The sequence below is a fragment of the Oratosquilla oratoria genome, chromosome 3, assembly GCF_046742065.1.
Source record: "Oratosquilla oratoria isolate Oo_2021 chromosome 3, ASM4674206v1, whole genome shotgun sequence".
NCBI lineage: Eukaryota > Metazoa > Arthropoda > Malacostraca > Stomatopoda > Squillidae > Oratosquilla > Oratosquilla oratoria.
Window position 1 is genome coordinate 4882309 of NC_134779.1, and position 23144 is coordinate 4905452.

General features: G+C 39.4%; 1 protein-coding gene across 1 annotated transcript in view; it reads left to right on the forward strand.

The window, feature by feature from the left end:
- Positions 1 to 20920, forward strand: part of LOC143041347 (cytochrome P450 2L1-like) — a 36792-nt gene extending 15872 nt beyond the window's left edge. Inside the window, exon 6 of the mRNA XM_076213174.1 lies at positions 19831 to 20920. Coding sequence (XP_076069289.1) covers positions 19831 to 19907 — 77 coding nt within the window. The 3' untranslated portion in view covers positions 19908 to 20920. The remainder of the gene's footprint in view (positions 1 to 19830) is intronic.
- Positions 20921 to 23144: the final 2224 nt, after the last annotated feature.

The following is a 23144-nucleotide window of genomic DNA, read 5'->3' on the forward strand; positions in this document are numbered from 1 at the left end:
GCCGATTGTACCCAGGCCATCAGGGAGCAAAGACGGACAAACATGGTTGCAATTGTTCATACGGGAAGTAACGATGTGGGTGGGGTGAGATCAGAGGAACTTGTTCAGAATTACAAGGTCCTCCTTCAGGAAATGAAGGAACGTGGGAGCCGTCACGTAGTCTGTGAGATCCTACCGAGGATCTACGCTGGCTCGTTTTCGAACATTAGAGCAATATGGGATCAATGAGAGAATATTACGATTGTGCATGCAACTAGGATACCACTCTCTTGATCCTTGGTATCTCTTTTCTAGGCGTCATGACCTTTACGCTTCTGATGGGATCTACCTTACCCGCAGAGGCCAAAATGCTTTTACAAACCTCATTGTGGGAGTTTGTAGTAAACTAGTTCCTTTTTTGGGGTAGAAACCTAAAGGGAAGGGAAAATAGAATGTACTGGGGAAAACAGAGTAGAGTATAGCATTAATGTAGAACATATGCCAGAATAGGAAAAAATATAATTTTAGGATATAATGTCAGTAGAGCACGAAATGTTACATTAGGATGTATTGTCAAAGAATAAAATGTCGCGATGGGATGTAATGACAATGGAGGACAAAATATCACGATGGGATGTAATGGTAATGGAGGACAAAATATCACGATAGGATGTAATGACAGTAGAGGACAAAATATCAAGGTAGGATATAATGTCAGTGGAGGACAACATATAATTTTAGGAAGGGATGCTGGACAGAATGTCAATGAAGGACAAAATATCACGATGGGATGTAATGACAGTGGAGGACAAAATATCACGATGGGATGTAATGACAGTGGAGGATAAAATATCACGATGGGATGTAATGATAGTAAAGGACAAAATAACACGGTAGGATATAACGTCACTGGAGGACAGAATATAATTTTAGGAAGGGATACCGGACAGAATGTCAATGAACGACGGGAGCCCGGCGTGAAACGCGGTGACGTAGGGGGACAAAGTGTACAAAAGAGATCGGATGACCGTGAACGACCAGATGTCTGTGATGGGGGAAATGTTAATTTTGATGGGAGAAATGTAAATGAGGCATCGAATGTCAATGTAGGACCAAATGTCAATATAGAGCAAGGTGTCAATAAAAAACAAAATTATAATGTAAGGCGTGATATTGAAACTCAAAACGTGTGAAAAAGAAATAATCACGAGTTTCTTAAAACCATGTACTTTCATGCTCGTAGTATTAGGAACACATTCCAAGAAATACAGACGTATGTCAAAAGCGAAAATCTCGATATGATAGGAATAAACGAGACATGGTTAAATGGTAAAGAGTTTGAACCTGAATTTAATATATCGGGATTTAAACACTTTCATCAAGATATAAACCACAAGAAAGGTGGGGGTGTTCTGTTGTACGTTAAAAACAATTTCCATAACTGTGTTTTAGAGAAAGTGAAGCTGGATGCATATGATAGTTTGTGGGTATAATCAACCCAAACAAATGAAAAAAAAAAAAATAATATAGGTGTAAAATATAGGCCAAAGACATTATCATTAGCAGACGACAAACTGTTATTTCAAGAACTGTCTAGTTTCTGCAACTGGGACTTATTTATAATGGGTGATTTCAATTTTACTGACATTGATTGGATGACCCTTGAACATGGCCATATAGGTAGTCGCTTGATTGATTTTCTGGGTGACAATTACTTAGTTTAGCATGTAAAAGAGCCCACAAGATATGGAAAATTATTCGATCTATTGTTTACTAGCCGCGAAAGCATGATAACCGATGTAGAAGTCGGTGAAACTGTTGCAAATAGCGATCACAACTTAGTTAGATTCAAACTACTAAAATTTTTAGAATAGATACTTGTGTTTCTAAAATACCCGATTTCAGTAAAGCTCAGTTCATAGGACTACGTCAGGAGCTTCAGCTTACAGATCGGTAGGCAGAATTAAGCAAAAGACCTATAGATCAGATGTGGGAAATATTTCAAAATACGCTCACTAAGATGATTCATACTTACGTTCCTTTTAAGGACAGACGTCCCCCAAATCAGGCTCGCCCAAAATGGGTTGACAAAGAAACTGAAATAAGTATTGTTAAAAAGAAACAGGCTTATAAGAAATACAAGTGCTAGGATTCACTTAATGACTATCAAAGTTATGTATTAATTCAGAGAGATTTAAAAAAGACAATAAAAAAAACGAAAGCGACAATACGAGATGAATATCGCTGATAAATCTAAAGAGAATCCCAAAGAATTCTATATTTACATTAGAGAAAAAAAGGTTGTTTGAAATGAGGTCTAGAAGTATGATAGGGGTTACTAGGCTGGATAGTGAGAAACGAGGTAAGGAGAACGGGGGTGGAAAGGGAGGTAGGTAGGGTTAATGAAAGAACATTGGGATGGTTTGGACACATGAAAAGAATGAGTAAAAGATTAGTAAAAGAGGTGTGGAAGGAGTGAACATGAGGGGGCAACCAAGGATGAGATGGGTGGATGGGGTAAAAGGGGCACTGGGAACATGGGGAATGTCTGTTGGGGAAGGATGGGAGAGGACAGAAGATAGGGGTGAATAGAAAATGGTTGTGTATGGATGATACTGTGATGTATGAGTGGGTGTGGGTGGGAGACAGGGGGTGAGAGTATGTGAAAAATAAATTGATGCAGCCCAAAGTGATTTCTTCCCATCTTCTCCATTTCTGCATGAGGGGGTGGAGAGGAGGGGGTTGTTGATTTAATGAAGCGGCTTTGCTGTGGATGTGCTGCATCTCATGACACCACTTCTGACCCAGGGCAGTGGGTGAGATACAGGGATGACCCGTTATCCAGGAGCCAAGATAAGAAGGAGGTGAGGGGGTGGATGGGAGTGAAGTATGTAGGGGATGGAATGGGTAGGAGTGGATTTTGTAAAGGGGGGAAAAAAGCCTTTGGTATATGTATGTATATCTATTCAACACTATTTATTCCAGCAAGTGTAGTTTAATTTGTCCAGTTTATATTAGAAAGATTAAAATTACCCAGAATCATCGTATAACAAAATTGTTTGTTGCTGATTTCTTGCATCACTTTAAGCAGTTTATCATTTTCTGCCTTGTTGCTACTTGGGCTTCTATATATTGTTCCTACACTTAACTTTAATGCATAGGTTTTCACAATATTGCTGTTCCATAACAGTTTCTCTGTAGGATAAGTCCTGTATGAAAGTGGCATTTCCCCACAAAATTTTTAAGCCACCCCTCCAAAATCCCCTCCAGTAGACATTTGCCCGCCCTTCTTTCTTTCTTCTCCCTTTGGTTCAACAGTTGTGAGCTGATGTCCTTCACCTAGCCAACTGTTCCATCTTATCCTTAACCTTTCCTGTTCCCAGACATTTGGTCCACCTTCTCCTTAACCTTTCCTAATATTCAGTGACCCCTTACCTCCCTTCCTCTCTCCTTCCCCCAGTTCTTCTTGTTTAATCCCAGTCATGTGCATTACAACTATGTACTTGAAAAAGCGGTAATAACAAGCGAAACGGCATATCAATAAAGGCTTCGTCCTCGCTTGTGGGCAGGGGCCTGCCTGTCTATGTAGACAAGCAGGCCCCTGCCTTCCTCAGCATTATCAACAATTTCCTCTATTATTTCATATCCTCTAATGTTATACTCAACTAACATGCAATCAGTTCTGGGATTTTTAGGCCTGACTTCTTGCAGAGCAATAACAGTGGGACTAGTATTATCTTTTTCCAGCCTCATTACCAGTTGCCTGTGTTTATCTGGGTTGAATACATTCACGTTACTAAACATAATACAGAGCTTGCTTATTAGCACTTTGTACATTTGGCTTGTTGCTTTGTTCAGCTAGGCCTGCGTGTCCTCCCCCACTGGGTGGTCTCCCTTTGCCGCCACCTTTTGTCCTCTGTCATGATATTCATTCTACCTTTGTGGTCGTCCTTTGTCATGTATTGTGCTGCATTTTCTCCTTCTTCCTCTGTCATATTCCTGGTTCTTATCTCTGCATCTTTGTCTCTCCTCAGTCTCAACAGGTACTGGTTCCATGGGTCACCCCTCACTACAAAGAAGTTTCTTGTTCCTTCTTGTATTCGTTCCTACGCTTGTCTTCTTCCCTGAGTTGCTTGTCTTTCAATCGTTCCTCCTTATCCATGTCATGTGACAATATTGCTCCACTATTTACATCACTGTGCATCGCCACTATTGGCCGTCCTTTTAGTCCGGCATCTCCTGCCTCTTTATTTGTTTCCCCGTTATATTTACCTATTCGTCTTATCTCAATTGGATCATCTTCAAAATTTCATTTGTTACTTTCCATATTTCCTTAACAATCATTGTATCCTGTTTAGTTTTTTCAAATCTAGGAGTGAGATCATGATCCTTGATTTGTTCAGATACACCATATATGACCAAGTTATTTATGGCCTAGTGTAGGCCTTATGGTCTTTTGCAGTCTCCTTTATTTCTCATGTTATTCTTTCAGCCTGTCCTCTGTAGCTGCATTGTTGCCTTCTCCACCAAATCCCTTTCTACTACCTGGTTGTTTTCAATGTGTTGCAATTGACAGGACATCTCTATAAGAATCAATATCAATCTTCTTCTTACCTGTGTTAGCTTTCTTTCACCTCTGCTATTTCACTAGACACTGGTATCTTCATTTCTTCTAATTTCTTAATCACTTCCTCATACCTATTTTCTGATTCCTGTGCTAGCACATTTAATCTAGCCTCCATTTCATCCTGCCTTTTTGCCAGAGTAGTAATCAGTGTCACTTATTTACCGGTCACTACATTACACTTGTTACAATACCAATGAAGTGATGCAACATCATGGATCACTGAAAACTTGTAAACATCTTCCACATCTGATATGATGCCACGTTTCACATAAATTACAAAGTAATGCTTCATCCTTAATATTTACATTACCTTTACGGGTACTGCATTTATATTTCAACTGGTTTTGTTTGCGTGCGTGTCCCAGTCACCAGGATTGTCACCATCTCCAGTTGATAACAGACACTTTTTATTTGCCTAAAATCTAAGCCAACTTCTATGCTAATTTTACTACACTGGTACTATTACATTAGTACAATAGTACACTATCACACTAGCACTATCACACTAGCACTAGTAAACTAGTATTAGTTTACTAGTACACTAGTACTAATACACAAATACTAGTACAATAGTATTAGTGTACTAGTATTAGTACAGTAATACTATTTTACTGATACATGAGTACAAGTACACTAGTACACTTGTACTAGCACAATAATAATTGCTAGTAAAAAATTATAGTACACTAGCACCAGTACAAGAGCACCATTACTAGTACACAAAATCACTAGTAAACTAGTAGTTTAGTTCACTAGTAATTTTATACCAGCATGCTACTTGTACAATACTACTAGTATGATAGTACACTAGTACTATTACACTTATGCTAGTGCACTAGTAGAGTAAAATAATACACTTAGTACATACGTACTAAAACACAAGTACATGTGCACTAGTGCTACTATATTAGTGCACTAATATACTAGTTCTAGTACACTAGTAAATTATGTTTAACTAATACAAGTACAGTATACTAGAAAATTAGTACACCAGTATTAATACACAAGAACACTAGTACTAATACCCTAGTACACTAGTAGTAGTTCACTGATACTAGTACACTAGCACTAATGCACTAGTAACAGTTCACTAAAACTAGTACATTAGTACTACTACACTTGTACTGCTAGACATGACCATGGAATACACAATGACCCAATGGGTCAGTGAAAACACCAGGTACAGAAACAATGAAGAGCCATCGAAACTAGATTTAATATTTACAACAGAACCTAAATTGTGGACAAAATCCACTACAAGACACCACTTGAAAAGAGTGACCATATACTCATCGAAACTGTACTAAAGGAAGAAATAGACATGGAGAGAAATGAAAAGCATAGGAAAGGAAGATTGATGTACAACAAAACAGACTTTGCAAAACTAAAGATATTCTTCCGGAATGCAAACTGGGATAAATTCTATATGGAAGAGACAACAGTGGAAGTTAAATGGAGTATATTGATGGAAAATTACAACGAAGGGGTGAACAGGCATGTACCAAGACAAAAGCGAGAGAGGGAGTACATTAAATGTTGGTTCAACAAAAGGTGCAGTGAGGCAAAAGACAGAAGGGACAAAGCTTGGAAAAGGTGGAGAAAAGACAAAAAACAAAGCAAATGGCAAATTTATATAAACTATAGAAATGAGTATGTTAATGTGAGAAGAGAGGAAAAAAGGAACCATGAGAAGGATATTATAGATAAATGCAAAGATCAACCCAAACTATTCTATCGGTATGTGAATGGTAAACTTAAAACCAAACAGGAAATGGTGAAACTACACCAAGGAAATATAGAATACACAGAAGAATTAGAGATGGCCAAAGTCATGAACAACCACTTTAAATCTGTCTTCACCAGAGAGAAAACACAAAATAGGGACGAAGATAATAACAAGCAATCTCCCCACATGAGTGAGTTTACAACATCACCAAGAAGAAATATCAGAACACCTATCAAAATTGGATGTCAGAAAATCACATGGCCCTGATGGTATTGCAAATTGGATTCTAAAGGAATGCAAAGAAGAACTGACAGACAAAATACACATCATAATAAATAGCTCACTCAAAGAAGGAAAGATACCTAATGACTGGAAAAATGCTAACATTGTACCAATATATAAAGGAGGAAACAAGGAGGAACCCACCAACTAGGCCAGTATCACTAACAAGCACTATAGCCAAAATTTGTGAGAAAATAATCAAGAATAGATGGGTAAAACATCTGGAAGACAACAACATATTAAACCCAAGACAATTTGGGTTCAGGCAAGGAAGATCATGCACCACAAACTTAATATGCTTCTACTCAAGGCTAATAGACATAATGCAAGAAAGAAATGGATGGACTGATCGTACATTCCTAGATTTGCAAAAAGCCTTTGACAAAGTACCACACAGAAAATTACAGAGAATACATATGAGGAATACAAGGGAACCTACTAAAATGGATGGAGGACTTCCTGACAGGTAGAGAGATGAGAGTAGTGCTCAGAGAAAAATATTCAGACTGGAAAGAGATGATCAGTGGAGTACCGCAAGGATCTGTACTGGCACCAATAATGTTTGCTATTTATGTGAATGACATGGACGAGGATGTGAAATGTTACATGACCTTCTTTGCAGATGACGCCAAACTGTTAAGTAAAGTAGAAACTGATAAGGACTGTGAAGCACTGCAGGAAGACCTGAACAAGGTATGGAACTGGAGTCAGAAATGGGAAGTGGACTTTAGTACTAAGAAGTGTAGCATAATGGAGTTTGGAAAAAGCAAAAACAGAATATCAGGAAAATATACAATTGGAACCAAGGAAGTAAAGAAGGTAGGATCTGAAAAAGATTTGGGGGTAATTATCACAAACGACTTGTCCTATGATAAACAGATTAACAAAATTGTCGGGGAGACATACAACTTGCTAAGATCAATAAAAGTGGCATTTGCATACTTGGATGAAGACATGATAAAAAAAATATTGGTTACATTGATAAGGCCTGGACTAGAGTATGTGGCGACATTGTGGTCCCCCAGTATCAAAAAGAATATGAAGAAAATAGAAAGAATCCAGAGAGCAGCAACCAAAATGGCACCTGCACTTGCAAACCTATCATATGAGGAGAGATTGGCTAAACTGGAGTTACCGACGCTGGAGGTGACCTACTTACCATCTAATAGAATCATGAAAGGCACAGATATACTTGATAGAGAGGACTTACTAATCTGGGACAAGAGAAACACAAGAGGACATAGAAAGAAAATAAAAAAACATAGCTATAGAAGAGAACTGAAAAAAAAGTTTTCCACATAGAGTATTGGACACTTGGAACAAACTGGATAATGAAATAGCATGCGCAAAAACCATTCTTCAGTTTAAAAGCAAACTAGACACTGCGAGATACAAAGGCGGGACACCATGAGCATAGCTCCCCTTCCCGCAAAATACAACTAGTTAAATTTGTACGAGTACAATAGTACTGTTACACTAGCACTGGTACATTAATACAAGTTTATTAGTACAATAGTACTAATACACTAGTTCATGTAAAACTAACAGACAGCTAGTACACGTGTAATAAACATATATTAAACATACATACATACATACATATACCAAGGCTTTTTCCCCCTTACAAGGGAGGTAGCCAAAAAGGGAAAGGCATAAAATCATTCCCACCCATTCCATCCCTGAATACACTCCACACCCCTCCACCCTCCCTCTTATCTTAGCACCTCCTGGATGACGGGTCATCCCTGCACCTTGTCCACTGCCCTGGGTCAGAAGCAGTGTCGCAAGACACAGCACATCCACAGCAAGGCCGCTTTATTAAATCGGCGACCCCCCCCTCCGTCCCCTCATGCATAAAAGGAGAAGACAGGGAGAATATAAAACGGAACGAATATGTGAATATACGCAGGGAAGAAAAAAGAAACTACAAGAAAGATATACAGACGCTCCTCTACTTACATTCATTCGTTTTACGTTTGAACTGACTGTAAAAGAAAAAAAAAATTAGTTTAGTGCGCTCTCCGTAGTATGAGACGTTGAAATGATACACATGATGCTGCGTCCATTGTTTACATGGCACAAACGACAGACTGAACATGCCTCCTCCTTCTCCACCATCTCACTTTATGTTGCTTGAATTTAATTGATTTGAAATTAATGTTATTATTTTACAATGTTATGTTTATAATTAGTGATTTAGGGGTGTTTTATAAGATACGGTAATAGAATTTATGGATATATAGTACAGTATGAACGGTCATACATTACTGGAATGTACAGTAACAACTTGCGTTCATTTTCACATTACGTTCGGCCATTCGGAACGTAACTAAAACGTAAGTTGAGGAGCGTCTGTAATAGACAAATACAAGGATCAACCTAAACTCTTTTCCAGATATGTAAATGATAAATTAAAGACAAACACGAAATAGTGAAACTGCGTGAAGGAGATAAAGAATATGTAGATGACATAGAAATGGCTGAAGTTATGATGAGACATTTCAGGTCTGTTTTTACAATTGAAAGCTCACAAATTTGGGAAGATGGACAACAAGAAAGATCCCCTAAATGAAAGAAATAAAGATAACACAGAGACCAAATAAAAAACCTAGATGTTTGGAAATCACATGGGCTGGATGGAATTGCAAATTATATTGAAAGAGTGTATAGATCAACTAACGGACAAATTATACAAGATAATAGATTTCTCACTCAAAGAAGGAAAGGTACAGATTGGAAAAATGCAAACATTGTACCAATATATAAAGGAAGAAAATCCTACAAACTTCGGACCGTTATCCCTTACAAGCACAGTAGCAAAAATATGTGAAAAGGTTATTAGGAACAAATGGATCAAACACTTGGAAGAGAACAAAAACTAAACCCTAAACAACTTGGTTTTAAAAGTGGAAGATCATGTATCACAAACTTAATGTTTTTACTCAAGATTAATAGAAATAATACAAGAAAGGGACGGCTGGGCAGAGTGCCCTCTGAGACTTGCAGAAGACTTTTGACAAAGTACCACATAAAAAGCTATTAAGAAAAATTTAAATAATAGGAGGAATACAAGGTAAGCTACTGGAATTGATGAGAAATTTCTTGAGTGGGAGGAAAATGAGAGTGGTACTTAGAGACAAGAACTCGAACTGGGAAGATATGATAAGTGGCATCCCGCAGGCCTCTGTATTGGCTCCTCTAATGTTTGCTGTATATATAAATGATATGGATGAGGGAGTGAAATGTTACATGAACTTCTTTGCTGATGATGCCAAATTACTTAAGAGAGTAAGCACAGAAGAGGACTGCAGATCACTACAAGAAGACCTGGATGAAATATGGAAATGGAGTCAGAAGTGTGAAGTGAACTTAAAGAAATGCAGTATAATGGAATTTGGAAAAGGCAAAAATAGAATATTGGGTCAATATAAAATTGGTACCAAGAAAGTCAAACAACCCGTCTCAGAAAGGGACCTTGGAGTAATTATGTCAAGCAACTTGACACCTGATAAACATGTCAATAAACTAGTTGGAGAGACTTGTAACTTGTTAAGATCAATGAAAGTGGCTTTTGACTACATGGATGAAGAAATGGTAAAAAAAATATTAATCACATTGATAAGACCTAATTTGGAGTATGCTGCATCACTATGGGCACCTGGTAAAAAAGATCAAGAATTCAAAGAGCAGCAACAAAAATGGCACCTACACTCTCAAATTTGACATACGATCAAAGATTGGAAAAGTTACATCTATCAATGCTAGAACAGAGAAGAGAATGAGGTGATTTGCTGACTATTTACAGAATTATGAAAGGGATGGAAGTTCTTGATAGAGATGACATATTAAAATGGGACACAAGAGAAACAAGAGGACCTGAGAAGCTAAAGAAGGACAGTTACAGAAGAGATTTGAAAAAGAATAGCTTCCCACACAGAGTGATTGATGTCTGGAACAAAGTAAATGGGGAAACAGTGAGTGCCAAAACTATACAAGATTTTAAGAACAAACTGGATGCGGAGAGATACAAAAACAGGTCACTATGAGTATAGCTATCATCCTGTAAAATACAAATAGGTAAATACAACTAGTATACCAATACCTAGTACACTAGTACTTTAGCAGTTTGAATCTAAGTTGTGATCACTATTTGCAATGGTTTCACCAACTTCTATGTTGACAATTATCATACTTTTGCGGCTAGTGATCAATAGATTGAGTAAATTTCCATGTCTTCTAGGTCTTTTACATGTAGAAAACTTTAGTAAATATTAACGAGTAAATATAATATCCGTATTGGTTATATGAATAGAACTTCCATGTAAAGCCAAACAAATAAGAATGCATGTTACCAATATGGTACCTTTACAATTGATATTTTTCTGCCTATCATGGTAACACAATAACTTAGTTTGGTTATACAAGGGATTGTTGGTAATTTACTTTTATTTGTTTATTTATTTATTCATATTTATTATTATTATTTGAGTAGTGGGATCCGCTTGAAAAAGAAGGCTGGTCATTGCTTTTAACTTGTACATCTCCTTTCCATAAAATGAAATATACTAGAATAGTATGGGGTGAAGTGTTACATCCTGGGCATTTGTCCACAATGCGGTCATCCAGCCTCTTCTGGTAGCTTAGAAGGGCTGCTGGGTGGTGGCTGCACCGCAATCTGGCCCGGTGGACTCTGTCCTTTCATGGGAGAGAGGATTCAGAGGGATGGATATCAGGGGGTCTGCCATGCAGCAATGTGTTAATGGAGCAGTGAGTGATTATGAATATGTTTCTGGAGGCTGGTATTTGGTGGTTTTGGAGGAAGAGAAGAGAGTATTTGTGTGTGATATAGGTATTTGTGCATCTTTTTTCATGTTTCTTGGTGTGTGTGGGTCTTCTGCTATGTAGTGTAGCTCCCAGGTAATTGACAACAGCTACTGGATTAGCCCATACATCATTCAAAATTTTTTTTTTTTTAGTTGTCTGGGTAAGGCTAGTGCAATGTGTAATGAGGTGCGTTTTATGTGTGATAGCTGCATCTAGGGCAGTTTGTTTCTGTGGCCAAGCCTACTCTGTGTTGGTATAATTTTAATGCTGGATGGTGACCTAAATGCAGTCATGCTAATGCGGTTCTTTCCTCTCTTTGTGGGAATTTTTTTGAAGGAGAATGTAGTTTACTGGTTGGTTGTGAAGTGCCTGTTTTGTGATCCAAGTGTGTACAGGGTCATTGTATGGAAGTTGAAGATACACGAGTAGTATGTTGTTCCCCCCACCCCCCAGTTTTTTTTTTGTTTTTTTGTTTTTTTGTCTGGCAATGATCAATCAGTCAGCAAAGCATTGCAGGATGTAGCAGCAGCTTTCTCCTTTGATGCCACCACCCAACTGCCTGCTACAGACTCCTACCCTCCCCCACCTTCCAATTCACACACAACAGAACTTTGGCAAAAACAATGTGAAAAACACCAGTGAACTATACAAAGACTATCAGATCTGATATATATTCATGGTCTTCTTCACATCACTGTAACCAACAATTTGGCAAAGCAGTGATATGATACCGCTGCGGTTCTGGAGTCTAGACCTACCAGGACAAGGGATCATGTAACCTTGAAGAGGTGCAGAAGCTCAAGCAACCAAAATGACTGCCCAGGGTTTGTCTAGAATACCCTGTAATCCGTATGGAGGGCGATAGTCATATGGAAGTTACTAATTAGTGATCCCGAAAGACTTAGGATAGGGCTAGCAACCCACTAAGACTCATTTAACTGCTCAAGACACGCAAAGTGAGCCTCGGACCCTATGGATTAAGCAGTTCACGGCCCGGTGATCAAAAAAGGTTAAGAAACTTGGAATTGGAACAATAAACATCTGCACTTTGAAAGATAAAGAAGAAGAGATTATTGCCATCTTGAAAGATAGGAAAATAGATATTTTAGGAATGTGTGAAACAAGGAGAGAGGGAAATGGCAGAAAAACAATACATGACAACTATCAACTGATATGGAGTGGAATGCCAAATGAGAGAATGCATGGAGTGGCAATAATGATGACGCCAAGGATTGCGGACTATGTTGAGGATGTTGTTTTTGTAAATGAAAGAATAATTAAAGTGACTGTGAAATTAAAAGACATTAGAATAACATTTGTACAAGTTTATACTCCTCAGCAGGGAAGAACAGCAGAAGAAAAGGAAGAATTCTATGTGAAACTACAAGAAGTATATGATCAAAGAGGTAATGCAGAAAACATGGTAGTCATTGGAGATGTGAATGGTCATGTTGGAAGTGATCGTGGAGGTGTGGAAAATATAATAGGAGCGCATGGAATAGGGAATCGAAATCATGAGGGTGAAAGAGTAATTGACTTTTGTACTATGAATAATCTGTCAATTATGAACACTTTCTATAAACATAGACCAAGTCATCAATGGACTTGGTATCGATGGAACGACAACCTACAAAGCTATAATGACAAATCCCAAATTGACCTTGTCATTACAAATAATAAAAAGATCTTTCGTGATGTCACTAGACTCAGATCATAGACTGGTGGTTGCAAAAATAAACGCGAGAAAGTGGAGAGTTGTGGCAGGGGAAATAAGGAGGAGATTCAAGGTGGAGGACCTAAAGAATCCTGAAAAGAAAGAAAAATTTTAGAGAAAAAATCAGAGGAAAGGTGACAAACCTGCAAACAGGAGAAAATATAAATGAGGAATGGGAGCAGATGAAAACAGTAGTTAAGGGAGTGGCACAGGTGGATGAAATGAAGTATGTGGGAAAAACAAAGAAAAAAGAATGCCCTGGTGGACGGAGATGGCGGATGCAGTTAAAGAAAAAATGAAAAAATTCAGAAAATGGATGAAGTACAGAACAGCTGAAAACAGAGAAAACTATGTAGAAGCACGGAATAAGTGTAATAGAGTTAAAAAGGAATCAAAAGCAGAAGTCTGGCAGAAAATTGGTAATGATTTGAGAGAGGATATGGAAGGAACAAGAAAGCTGCTCTACAATATGGCAAGAAACTATAGAAAAGAGAAAAACGAAGGTGCCTATGCAGTAAAGGATGAAAATGGAGTGATGTTGGTGGAAACAAATCAAATTACAGAAAGATGGAAAAATTATTTTGAGAACCTACTCAATGCTGGACAAGAAAATATGGAAATGCAGGAAGAAAATCAGATGGAGTTCTTAGAAGGTGAAAATGATGAAATTACAGTTGCGGAGGTTCAGGCGGCTATCCAAAGAATGAAAAATGGAAAAGCATGTGGTGAGGATGAGATACATATAGAATTCATTAAAGCAATGGGTGAGTTGGGTGCGAACTGGTTGACCAGAATTATGAATGTCGCGTGGAAAAATGCTGAAATACCAGATGACTGGAGTAAAGCGGTCGTATGCCCAATTTTCAAAAAAGATGACCGCACAAATTGCAATAATTACAGAGGCATATCGTTGCTATCGCATGTGGGCAAAGTATATGAGAGAGTCATAGAGAGAAGACTGAGAATGGCTGTAGAGGAAAGATTTGGGGAATGGCAGCATGGTTTTAGACCACAAAGAAGCACAGTGGATATGATTTTTACATTGAAAATGGTTTTGGAAAAGAACAGGGAGTGGAACATCGACAAGTTTGCTATCTTCATAGATATGGAGAAAGCATTTGATAAGGTACCTAGGGAAGAAATCTGGAGAGCACTGGAGCATCAAGAATACGATGTTCCAGCAAACCTGAAAAGGGCAATTAAGAGTATATATAGGAAATGTGAAAATAAAGTGAAGCTAAGGGATGGGGATACACCATGGTTCCAGGTCAGGACAGGGGTAAGACAAGGAGGAGTGATTTCCCCACTGCTGTTCATAATTTTCATGGACAGATGTATGAAAGAAATAAACCATGGCAACAACACGATAACGCTGGCAAATGCAGATGATGTTGCTGTGATATGCAGCAGCGAAGAGGAACTACAAGAGATGACAGGAAGATGGAATAAAGTTATGAATGATAATATGAAAATTAACATTAATAAAACGGAAGTCATGAGCATCACGAGGAATGAGAAGAACATAGAAATAAGAATAGGAGAGGCCCAGTTGAAGCAAGTAAGCAAATTTGAATATCTTGGGGTGAAAGTTAATTAACAGAATAATCAGGAAATCGAAATAAATAACAGAATTAATCAATTTAATAAGAACTTTGGTATGCTTTCGGTGTTGTTCAGAGACCGCAATGTCCCTAGAAAATGTAAGGTGCTGATGTATACAACAGTATTAAGACCAATTTTGCTTTATGGATCAAAAACATGGACAATGACAAGCAAAAGAAAGAGTAAAATCGTTGCTGCAGAAATGAAAGTTCTGAGGAAAATCAAAAGAGTGTCTAGACTGGACCGATTGAGAAATATGGACATAAGAGCAGAATTGAATGTAAAGAATATACTAGAACATATAGAAGAAAATTGCCTGAGATGGTATGGACACGTGCAGAGAATGGAGGATGGGAGACTGCCCAGGGCTGCACTTCATATGCAGCCGGAAGGTAGAAGACCGGTGGGCAGGCCTAGAAAAAGATGGATGGAAGGAGTTAAGGAAGTTTTGGCGATTTGAGGAGAAGACCTTACAGAGATACTGCAAAATGAAGTCTACAGAGATAGAAAAAGATGGAGAGAAATTAGGAAATGAGGACCACTGGCTGACAGGAGATAATCCTACCAGGCGGATGGTAAGAGAGTGATATGATTAAAAACAAGGCTTTCTTGTCTCCCTCATGTTCATCTTATGACCAAAGACAGCTCTCCCACCTACCCACCCTTGTAGCACAATTTTCACTTTAGGAGAATTAACACAAGTACCTTTATCTTCTCTCCTCCCCAAATTATGGTTATCCCATACCAGTACACCTGATGTGAAATACCAATGTTCCCACAGCTTAGAAATACTATGCCCCCATACATATCCACACCAAACTAGCTAACTCGACAGAGACCTCATGGCTTTTGACCTGTGGGCATGAGAGTTGCTATATTGGTTGGCAGCAAGCATGAACACGTATAGGACTTTTGCCTCTGCAGTCCACACCTTCATCTTGAGCAGTCCTAAAGCAAAATCCTTGATACGTTGTATGGTCCTCAACCTGTGGTCAAATTGGAGCAAACTGCTAAATTTACCCAAAATATATCCCGTGAATTTTTATCAAAATATCAAGGTCAGCCATTAGGCTACAACTTACCTCTGCATTAGGGAGCTGTGCTCATGGCCTCTCAAAGTAGGTGTCAAGTAGCTGAGCCCAACGAGACTGGTGAGGCCCCATTAAAATTGAGGAACCAGACAAATTTGGCATTGCTCCCTCTGCAGGCAGCACCTGTACTTTATGGTTCCTAAGTGTAAATCCGCAGGTTTTGTGGTTTTTGACAGATAAGCAAGAAGGTTGCCACAAAGAAGCAACTTGAGACACAACCCACAAAATTCCTAAGAGGAACCCACCCCATAGGTTTTCACAAAACTCTTGAGGCTACATAAGTTGGCCCATGGCACGCTGGTTACTGATTACTACAGGAAATAATTAGTACCCATTAGGGGTGTACCGATTAACCAGCATCAGAATTGGCAAGAATTGGCACTTTTATGGTGAACTGGCATCGGCATTGGTAAGAGATGGCATTTTTTTTTTTAAATGGGATTTGGCATCGGCATCAGCAATATTTTGCTGATGCCAATGCTTTTAAAATAACAGCACAAGACAGAGTATGTCAGAGTAAATTATGTAAAATTTCAATTCTATTTTTGTATTCCTTATATAAATTTAAACTAAAAATAATGTATATATATATATATTTGAAAGAGCAAAATTTCTTCAAAAGAAATTAAACGAGTAATATGGGAGTAAATTATCCAGGCGTCCGTGGACTCGGTCGATTTTACCCGCTAATAAGTGCGAAAAATGGGCAGACAAATTTACTCCCACTTACTCCGCAGCAATTGATAGCCAAATAAATTGCTTATAAAGATTTTTTTTGTGTATTTTGACAAGTAAATATATAACAATATATCTTTATGCATTTTGGCTTAATAGTTCTTTGTTATTCAAAAATACAATTTTTGTAACTTTAGAGGCTTAAATATTGCTAAATTAAAAACACCTGGCATCTTTATAGACTCACATGTATTTTATTAGCATTTTTAAAGTTTATATTAAGGTTTGTTTTGTCTAGTACGTAATTGTTCATCAACATTATAAACAGCATTATTTAAAATTTTTGTTTTGTGCATTTATGTATTGTTTTAGTGATTATGTACTACTGGATTATAGAATAAAACCACTAATTAATTAAGCTTAGTGACGCTTTTTTAAAAATATTTGTAAACAAGAATTTTTTATGGAAACAAGTACATAATAAAAAATAGATGCATGATAAGATAGTCAAAAAGTAGTCCAATCTGACATGTATAAATCATTGACAATCATGAAGTGGTCAATCAATAAGCACTTCATTAACTTCATTCCATCATCAGCATCCAACAGCTCATCAACTGGCAGGTATAATCTACACAGATTATAAAGCAAGTAATTATATACAGTGGAACTGGCATTGGCAACTAAGAGTGAATAGGAATTGGCATTGGCATCAGAAAATATATATATATATATATATATATATATATATATATATATATATATATATATACTGTATATACATAAATATACCAAAGGCTTTTTCTCTCCTCCCCGGGGGGGGATCCAAAAAGAAAAAGGCACAGAAACCACTCCTACTCATTCCATTCCCCTCCACCCTCCTCCCTCCCTCTTATCTTGGCACCTCCTGGATGACGGGTCATCCCTGCATCCTGTCCACTGCCCTGGGTCAGATGCAGTGTCACAAGACACAGCACATCCACAGCAAGGATGCTTCATAAATTTGGCGACCCCCTCCCTCTCCGTCTTCTCATGCTGAAAAGGAGAAGACGGGGAGAAATCCCTTTGGGCTGTGTCAAATTTTTTCTCATACATACTTCCTCACCCCCCATCCCCCACTCACTCCCCCTCATGCATCACAGCGTCATCCAAACACAACCCCTCTCCATTCACCCCTATCTTCTGTCCTCTCCTGTCATTCCTCAACAGACAATCCTTTCTTTTGTAAAGCCCCTTTCACCACATCCATCTCATCCTAGGACGCCCCCTCACGTTCACTCCTTCCACCTCTGCCTTCCACACCTCTTTTACTAATCTTTCTTCACTCATTCTTTCCATGTGTCCAAACCATCCCAATACTCTTTCATCAACCCTATCTCCCAACTCCCTTTCCACCCCTGTTCTCCTCCTCACCTCCTCATTTCTCACTCTATCTAGCCTAGTAACCCCTATCATACTTCTCAGACATTTCGTCTCAAACACATTCAAACTCCTCTCTTCCTCTCTTATGTTCCATGTTTCTGCCTCGTACAGTGCTGTTGGCACAATCACTCCTTCATATAACCTCTTAGCATCCACTCCCAGATGTCTATTTCTCATTACACTTTTTAATACACCAAGGCATTTACTTGCTTCCCTCAATCTACATTCTACCTCCACCCCCACTCCTCCCTTTCCTGCCACATTTGCACCCAAGTATCTAAAACTATCCACTTCCTCCAGTCTCCCTTAATGCTCACTTCCAACCTGCTGTCACTCTCTCTCCTTGTACATCTCATCACCTTACTTTTGCCCACATTTATCCTCAGCTTCCTTCTATCACACACCTTCTCAAACTCTGTCACTAACTTCCTCAATCCCTCCTCTGATCCTGCTACAAGTGCAGTGTTGTCCGCAAACAACAACTGGCTCACCTCCCACTTTTCTCCATTTTCTTTAATCATCTCCAACCCCTGACCCACTACCCTTGCATTCACCTCTCACACCACCCCAACCATGTATGGATTAAACAGCCAGGGTGACATAACACATCCCTGACGAAGTCCCACCTTTACCTCAAACCACTCACTCTCTCCATTTCTAATCCTAACACAAGCTCTATTACTCTCGTAAGAACTCTTAACAGCTTCCCTCCTATCCCATATATCTGCAGTATGCAGTGTCTTCCTGTCTACCCTGTCATAAGCCTTTTCCAGATCCATAAAAGCCCAAAAGACATCCTTACCTTTTCCTATAGCTTTCTCACATATCTGTCTTACCACAAAAATCTGATCTACACAACCCCTACCTGTCCTAAACCCACACTCTTCCTCACAAATTACTCCCTCTGTTCCTCTCCTAATCCTCTCAATCAAGACCCTCCCATAAACCTTCCCAACTACACTCAAAAAGCTGATCCCTCTGAAACTACTACACTCACACTTGTCCCCCTTTCCCTTGTAAAGTGGAACTATACAGCCACTCCTCTGGCACTCTATCCACTCATAAACAAACATATAACCTCACCAGTCAGTCCACCATCACTGTACCTCCTTTCTTCAGACATTCTGCATAGCATCCATCCAACCCAGGTGCCTTACCTGCTCTCATCATCTGAACCACTGCTTTCACTTCATCTTTCCTTATTTCTCCTTCATTTTCCTCACTCATCACTCTCATTATCTTTGCACTTCCAACTACAACTATCTTTCCCTCCCTATCCTCCTTCACATTTAGCAACTCCCTAAAATACTCTGCCCATCTTCCTCTGACTGCCTTCTCTTCCATTATCATCTCACCATCTGCACCTATTAACCTTTCCTTCTCTACTTGATTCCCCTCCTCTTCCTCTCTTAATTTCTTTCCAAAACATCTTTTCATTGATGATATGGTTTACCGTCACAAACTTCTCCCTATCGGAAGGCTAGGACGGTGCCCCTCACAGAGGGCTTTGTAGTGTGGAATTTAATGAACCATGCCCTTGCTTCAACTTCACCGGTGGTAGGATTTGAACCGCCATCCCCTCGACCTACATCGCAAGTAACGACGCCCTACCCGCTCAGCCAGCGAGCTTCCATCTTTTTATTACTTTCAAAATTTTCTGTCATACTCTTACCCCATTTCACATCTGCCCTCCTCTTTGCTTCCTTTATCTTATGCCTAACTTCCCTTCTCTTTACTTTGTACCTCTCATATGATTCCCTCGTCCTATTTTGTAATCAATTTCATGCCTGGAATAAAAAAAGGGAAATCAATTGATCCATTAATACAAATGCAGTACATTTGAAGAAGCTGAGGAAACGAAGTTCTGATGCAAATTTCATGTCCACAGGTCACAAGAGACGAACAAAATCTCACCTCCAGAGTCAAGCGTCTTTCTTCTGGACCGTACTGATGCACCTCGACTAGGAATCAGCAAACTTGGACCAGACTCTCGTTTTCCTGAAGACGAAAAACAATGGCAGATTTCTTCAACCATAATTTCAAACAAGGTTCTTCCATTCAAATATATGGCACACTCTCTCTCTTTAAAAAAATAAACAAATGATAAATAGTAACAAATAAACAAATAATAATACATACATTCATATACCAAAGGCTTTTTGGCCAAAAAACAAAGGCATAAAATCCACTCCCACCCATTCCATCCCCAACATACTCCACTCCCATCCACCCTCTACCCTTCCTCTTATCTTGGCACCTCCTGGATGATGGGTCATCCCTGCATCCTGCCCTAGGTCATAAGCAATGCAGCAAGAGACAGCACATCCATAGCAAGGGCACTGAACGATAATAATGATAAAATAGAAAAAAATAAAATAAAATAAATAAAAAAATAAAACATAAAAGACGCAGATTCCAAAAACTTGTTGGCTCGTCCTAACAACTGCCTGCAGTCAATCACGTCTGGCGACTTGTGACGGCTCTGTCCATCTGCGGAGGGCAGCTGACTCTCTCTGTCCTTGGTGGCTGCCGTCTGCAGTTGTTCATCCATACGGCAGAGAGTTAATCCACAATGGACGAATTCAAACTTACAAAACCATTCCGAGACCCTCTACCTTACCTTCACGGTTGTCATCACACGCTCCAACACACGGTGCATCTGCCGAGAGGCGAAGGAGGGCTTGACCTCTTCAATATGAGTCAAATATTCGCGTGCACGTCAGGTTGCCTGATGTACAACGATGCATCACAATGCATGTATTATAAAATACGTAGTGGGCACGTCTAAAGTATGTTGTATTTTTACATACATGCATAAATACGTATACCAAAGGCTTTTTCCCTCTTACACAGGAGGTAGCCAAAAAGGAAAAGGCATGGAAACCACTCCCACCCATTCCATCCCCACATACTCCACTCCCATTCACCACCCCTCCCTCCCTTCCTCTTTTCTTGACTCCTCCTGGATGACAGGTCATCACGGCATCTCACCCACTGCCCTGGGTCAGAAGCAATGCAGCAAGACACAGCACATTCACAGCAAGGCCACTTCATTATATCGGCGATCCCCCCTCTCCGAAAAGGAGAAGATAGGGAGAAATACCTTCGGGCTGCGTCAGATTATTTTTCACGCATACTCCCTCACTCCACCATCCCCCACCCACTCCCTCTCATGCATCACAACATCATCCATACACAACCATTTTCCATTCACCCCTATCTTCTGTCCTCTCCTGTCCTTCCTCAACAGACATTCCTCTTTTGCAATGCCCCTTTTACCCCATCCATCCATCTCATCCTAGGTTGCCCCCTCATGTTCATTCCTTCCACCTCTGCCTTCCACACCTCTTTTACTAGTTCTTCACTCATTCTTTCCACGTGTCCAAACCATCCCAATACTCTTTCATCCACCTTATCTCCCAACTCCCCTACCACCCCTGTTCTCCTCCTCACCTCCTCATTTCTCACTAAATCCAACCTAGTAACCCCTACCATACTTCTCAGACCCCTCATCTCAAACACAAAAATAAACAAGTAAAATAAAGAGTCATTTTCCACCTTTTTGACAGGGCCCTGCCTGTCCATGAGCGTCATTTCCCCCTGATAAGCAGCAATCCAGCCCAGCTGGTGCTGTAAAGTGACGTCGCGGTCATCCTGAAAGCAGAGAAACATTCTTATTCGGCAGTGTGGCCACTCTTTGGCTTTTTTCCCAAGATCTTGGGATTTTTGCCATCATCTTGGAATCTTAGATATAAATGGTAAAAAATGAACAAATCTTGGTGAAAAAAATAAAAGATTTGTTACTTTTTTACAATTTATATCCAATTTTCCAAGATGATGGCAAAAATCCCAAGATCTTGGGGGAAAAGCCAAGGAGAGGCCACACTGTTTTAGATATTCGGGACGTAATGCACCTCTTATTCAGAAAGTCTCCACCCCCGTTCCTTGTACCAACTTTCACCCGAGCAAACGAGAGATTTTCTTCACGTATTAAGTCGTAGACATGCAGATTATTATCCTTTTTTTTTATTTATTCAATTATCTTGTTTATTTATTTTCTAAATCCTGCCCTAGCTACAAATTCATGTGTGGTTTCATCTTGGTCTATATCTTTAAATAGACCAGTCATATCAAGATTTGGGTTATATCATCCAAGTTATTCCAAGTAGAAATATTTAAGGTAGTCTGGGGGTATTCACATTTGGGGACAGAGATGATGGTGGTGGTGGGGGGGGTACTGTAAGTGAATTGGCCCTACTGCATTGCTTCTGGCCCAAGGCATTGGGCGGGAGACAGGATGACCCGTCATCCAAGAGGAGCCAAGATGAGAGGGAGGAAAGGGTGGTGGAATGGGTGGGACTGGGTGCGTGCCCTTTGATTTGGCTACCTCCCTTATAAGGGGGAAAAAGCTCTTGGTATATATATATATATATATATATATATATATATATATATATATATATATATATATATATCAAACTGAGTAAATACAACAGGCATGATAGTGGGGGTCAGGGGGTCCGCAGGCCTAGGCTGAATCCCTAGTAAACAAATGCATGCAAGCTGTTCCGCTGATATTGCTATCGATATAATTCAGCCAAAATAAAATCTACCCCAGTCATCACCTTTCTATACGTACACGTGCGCACCACGCCACGGAATGCTACACAAAACGAATCACTTGCGGTCCAGCACAAAATAAACCGCTTACACACAGGTACAGCCGACATACGAATCGCCCAAAACTTCACATCAACCAAAAATCATTTGACCACAATTTTTTTTTATCAAGATCATTTATTAAAATCATTAATGACAATCAGGAATTAATGACAAAAAATTGAGATCATTGTCAGGAAAAGAAAAAAATCGGAATTCCGATTTAAATCGGAAGAATATCATGCCTGATACAAGATAAGTCAACAACCCACCATAGGATAGCTCTGTAGAACTCTGCCCTGGGTCCGTGGAGGACCTTGTCGAGTACCTCTTCTCCAAGTCGTCCCACTCCAGTCGAAGATTCTGCTGGTACAAACAGACCTCCCTGTGGCTCAGGATTTGGCTCGTACTGTACGGAGAACCACAAGAATTATAAGGCACCTTAACTTACACTCTCTGGAAAGACGCAGAGTGCGGGGTGATCTAATAGATGTGTTCAAGTGGATCAAAGGCTTTAACAAGGGTGATGCAAACAAGGTCATC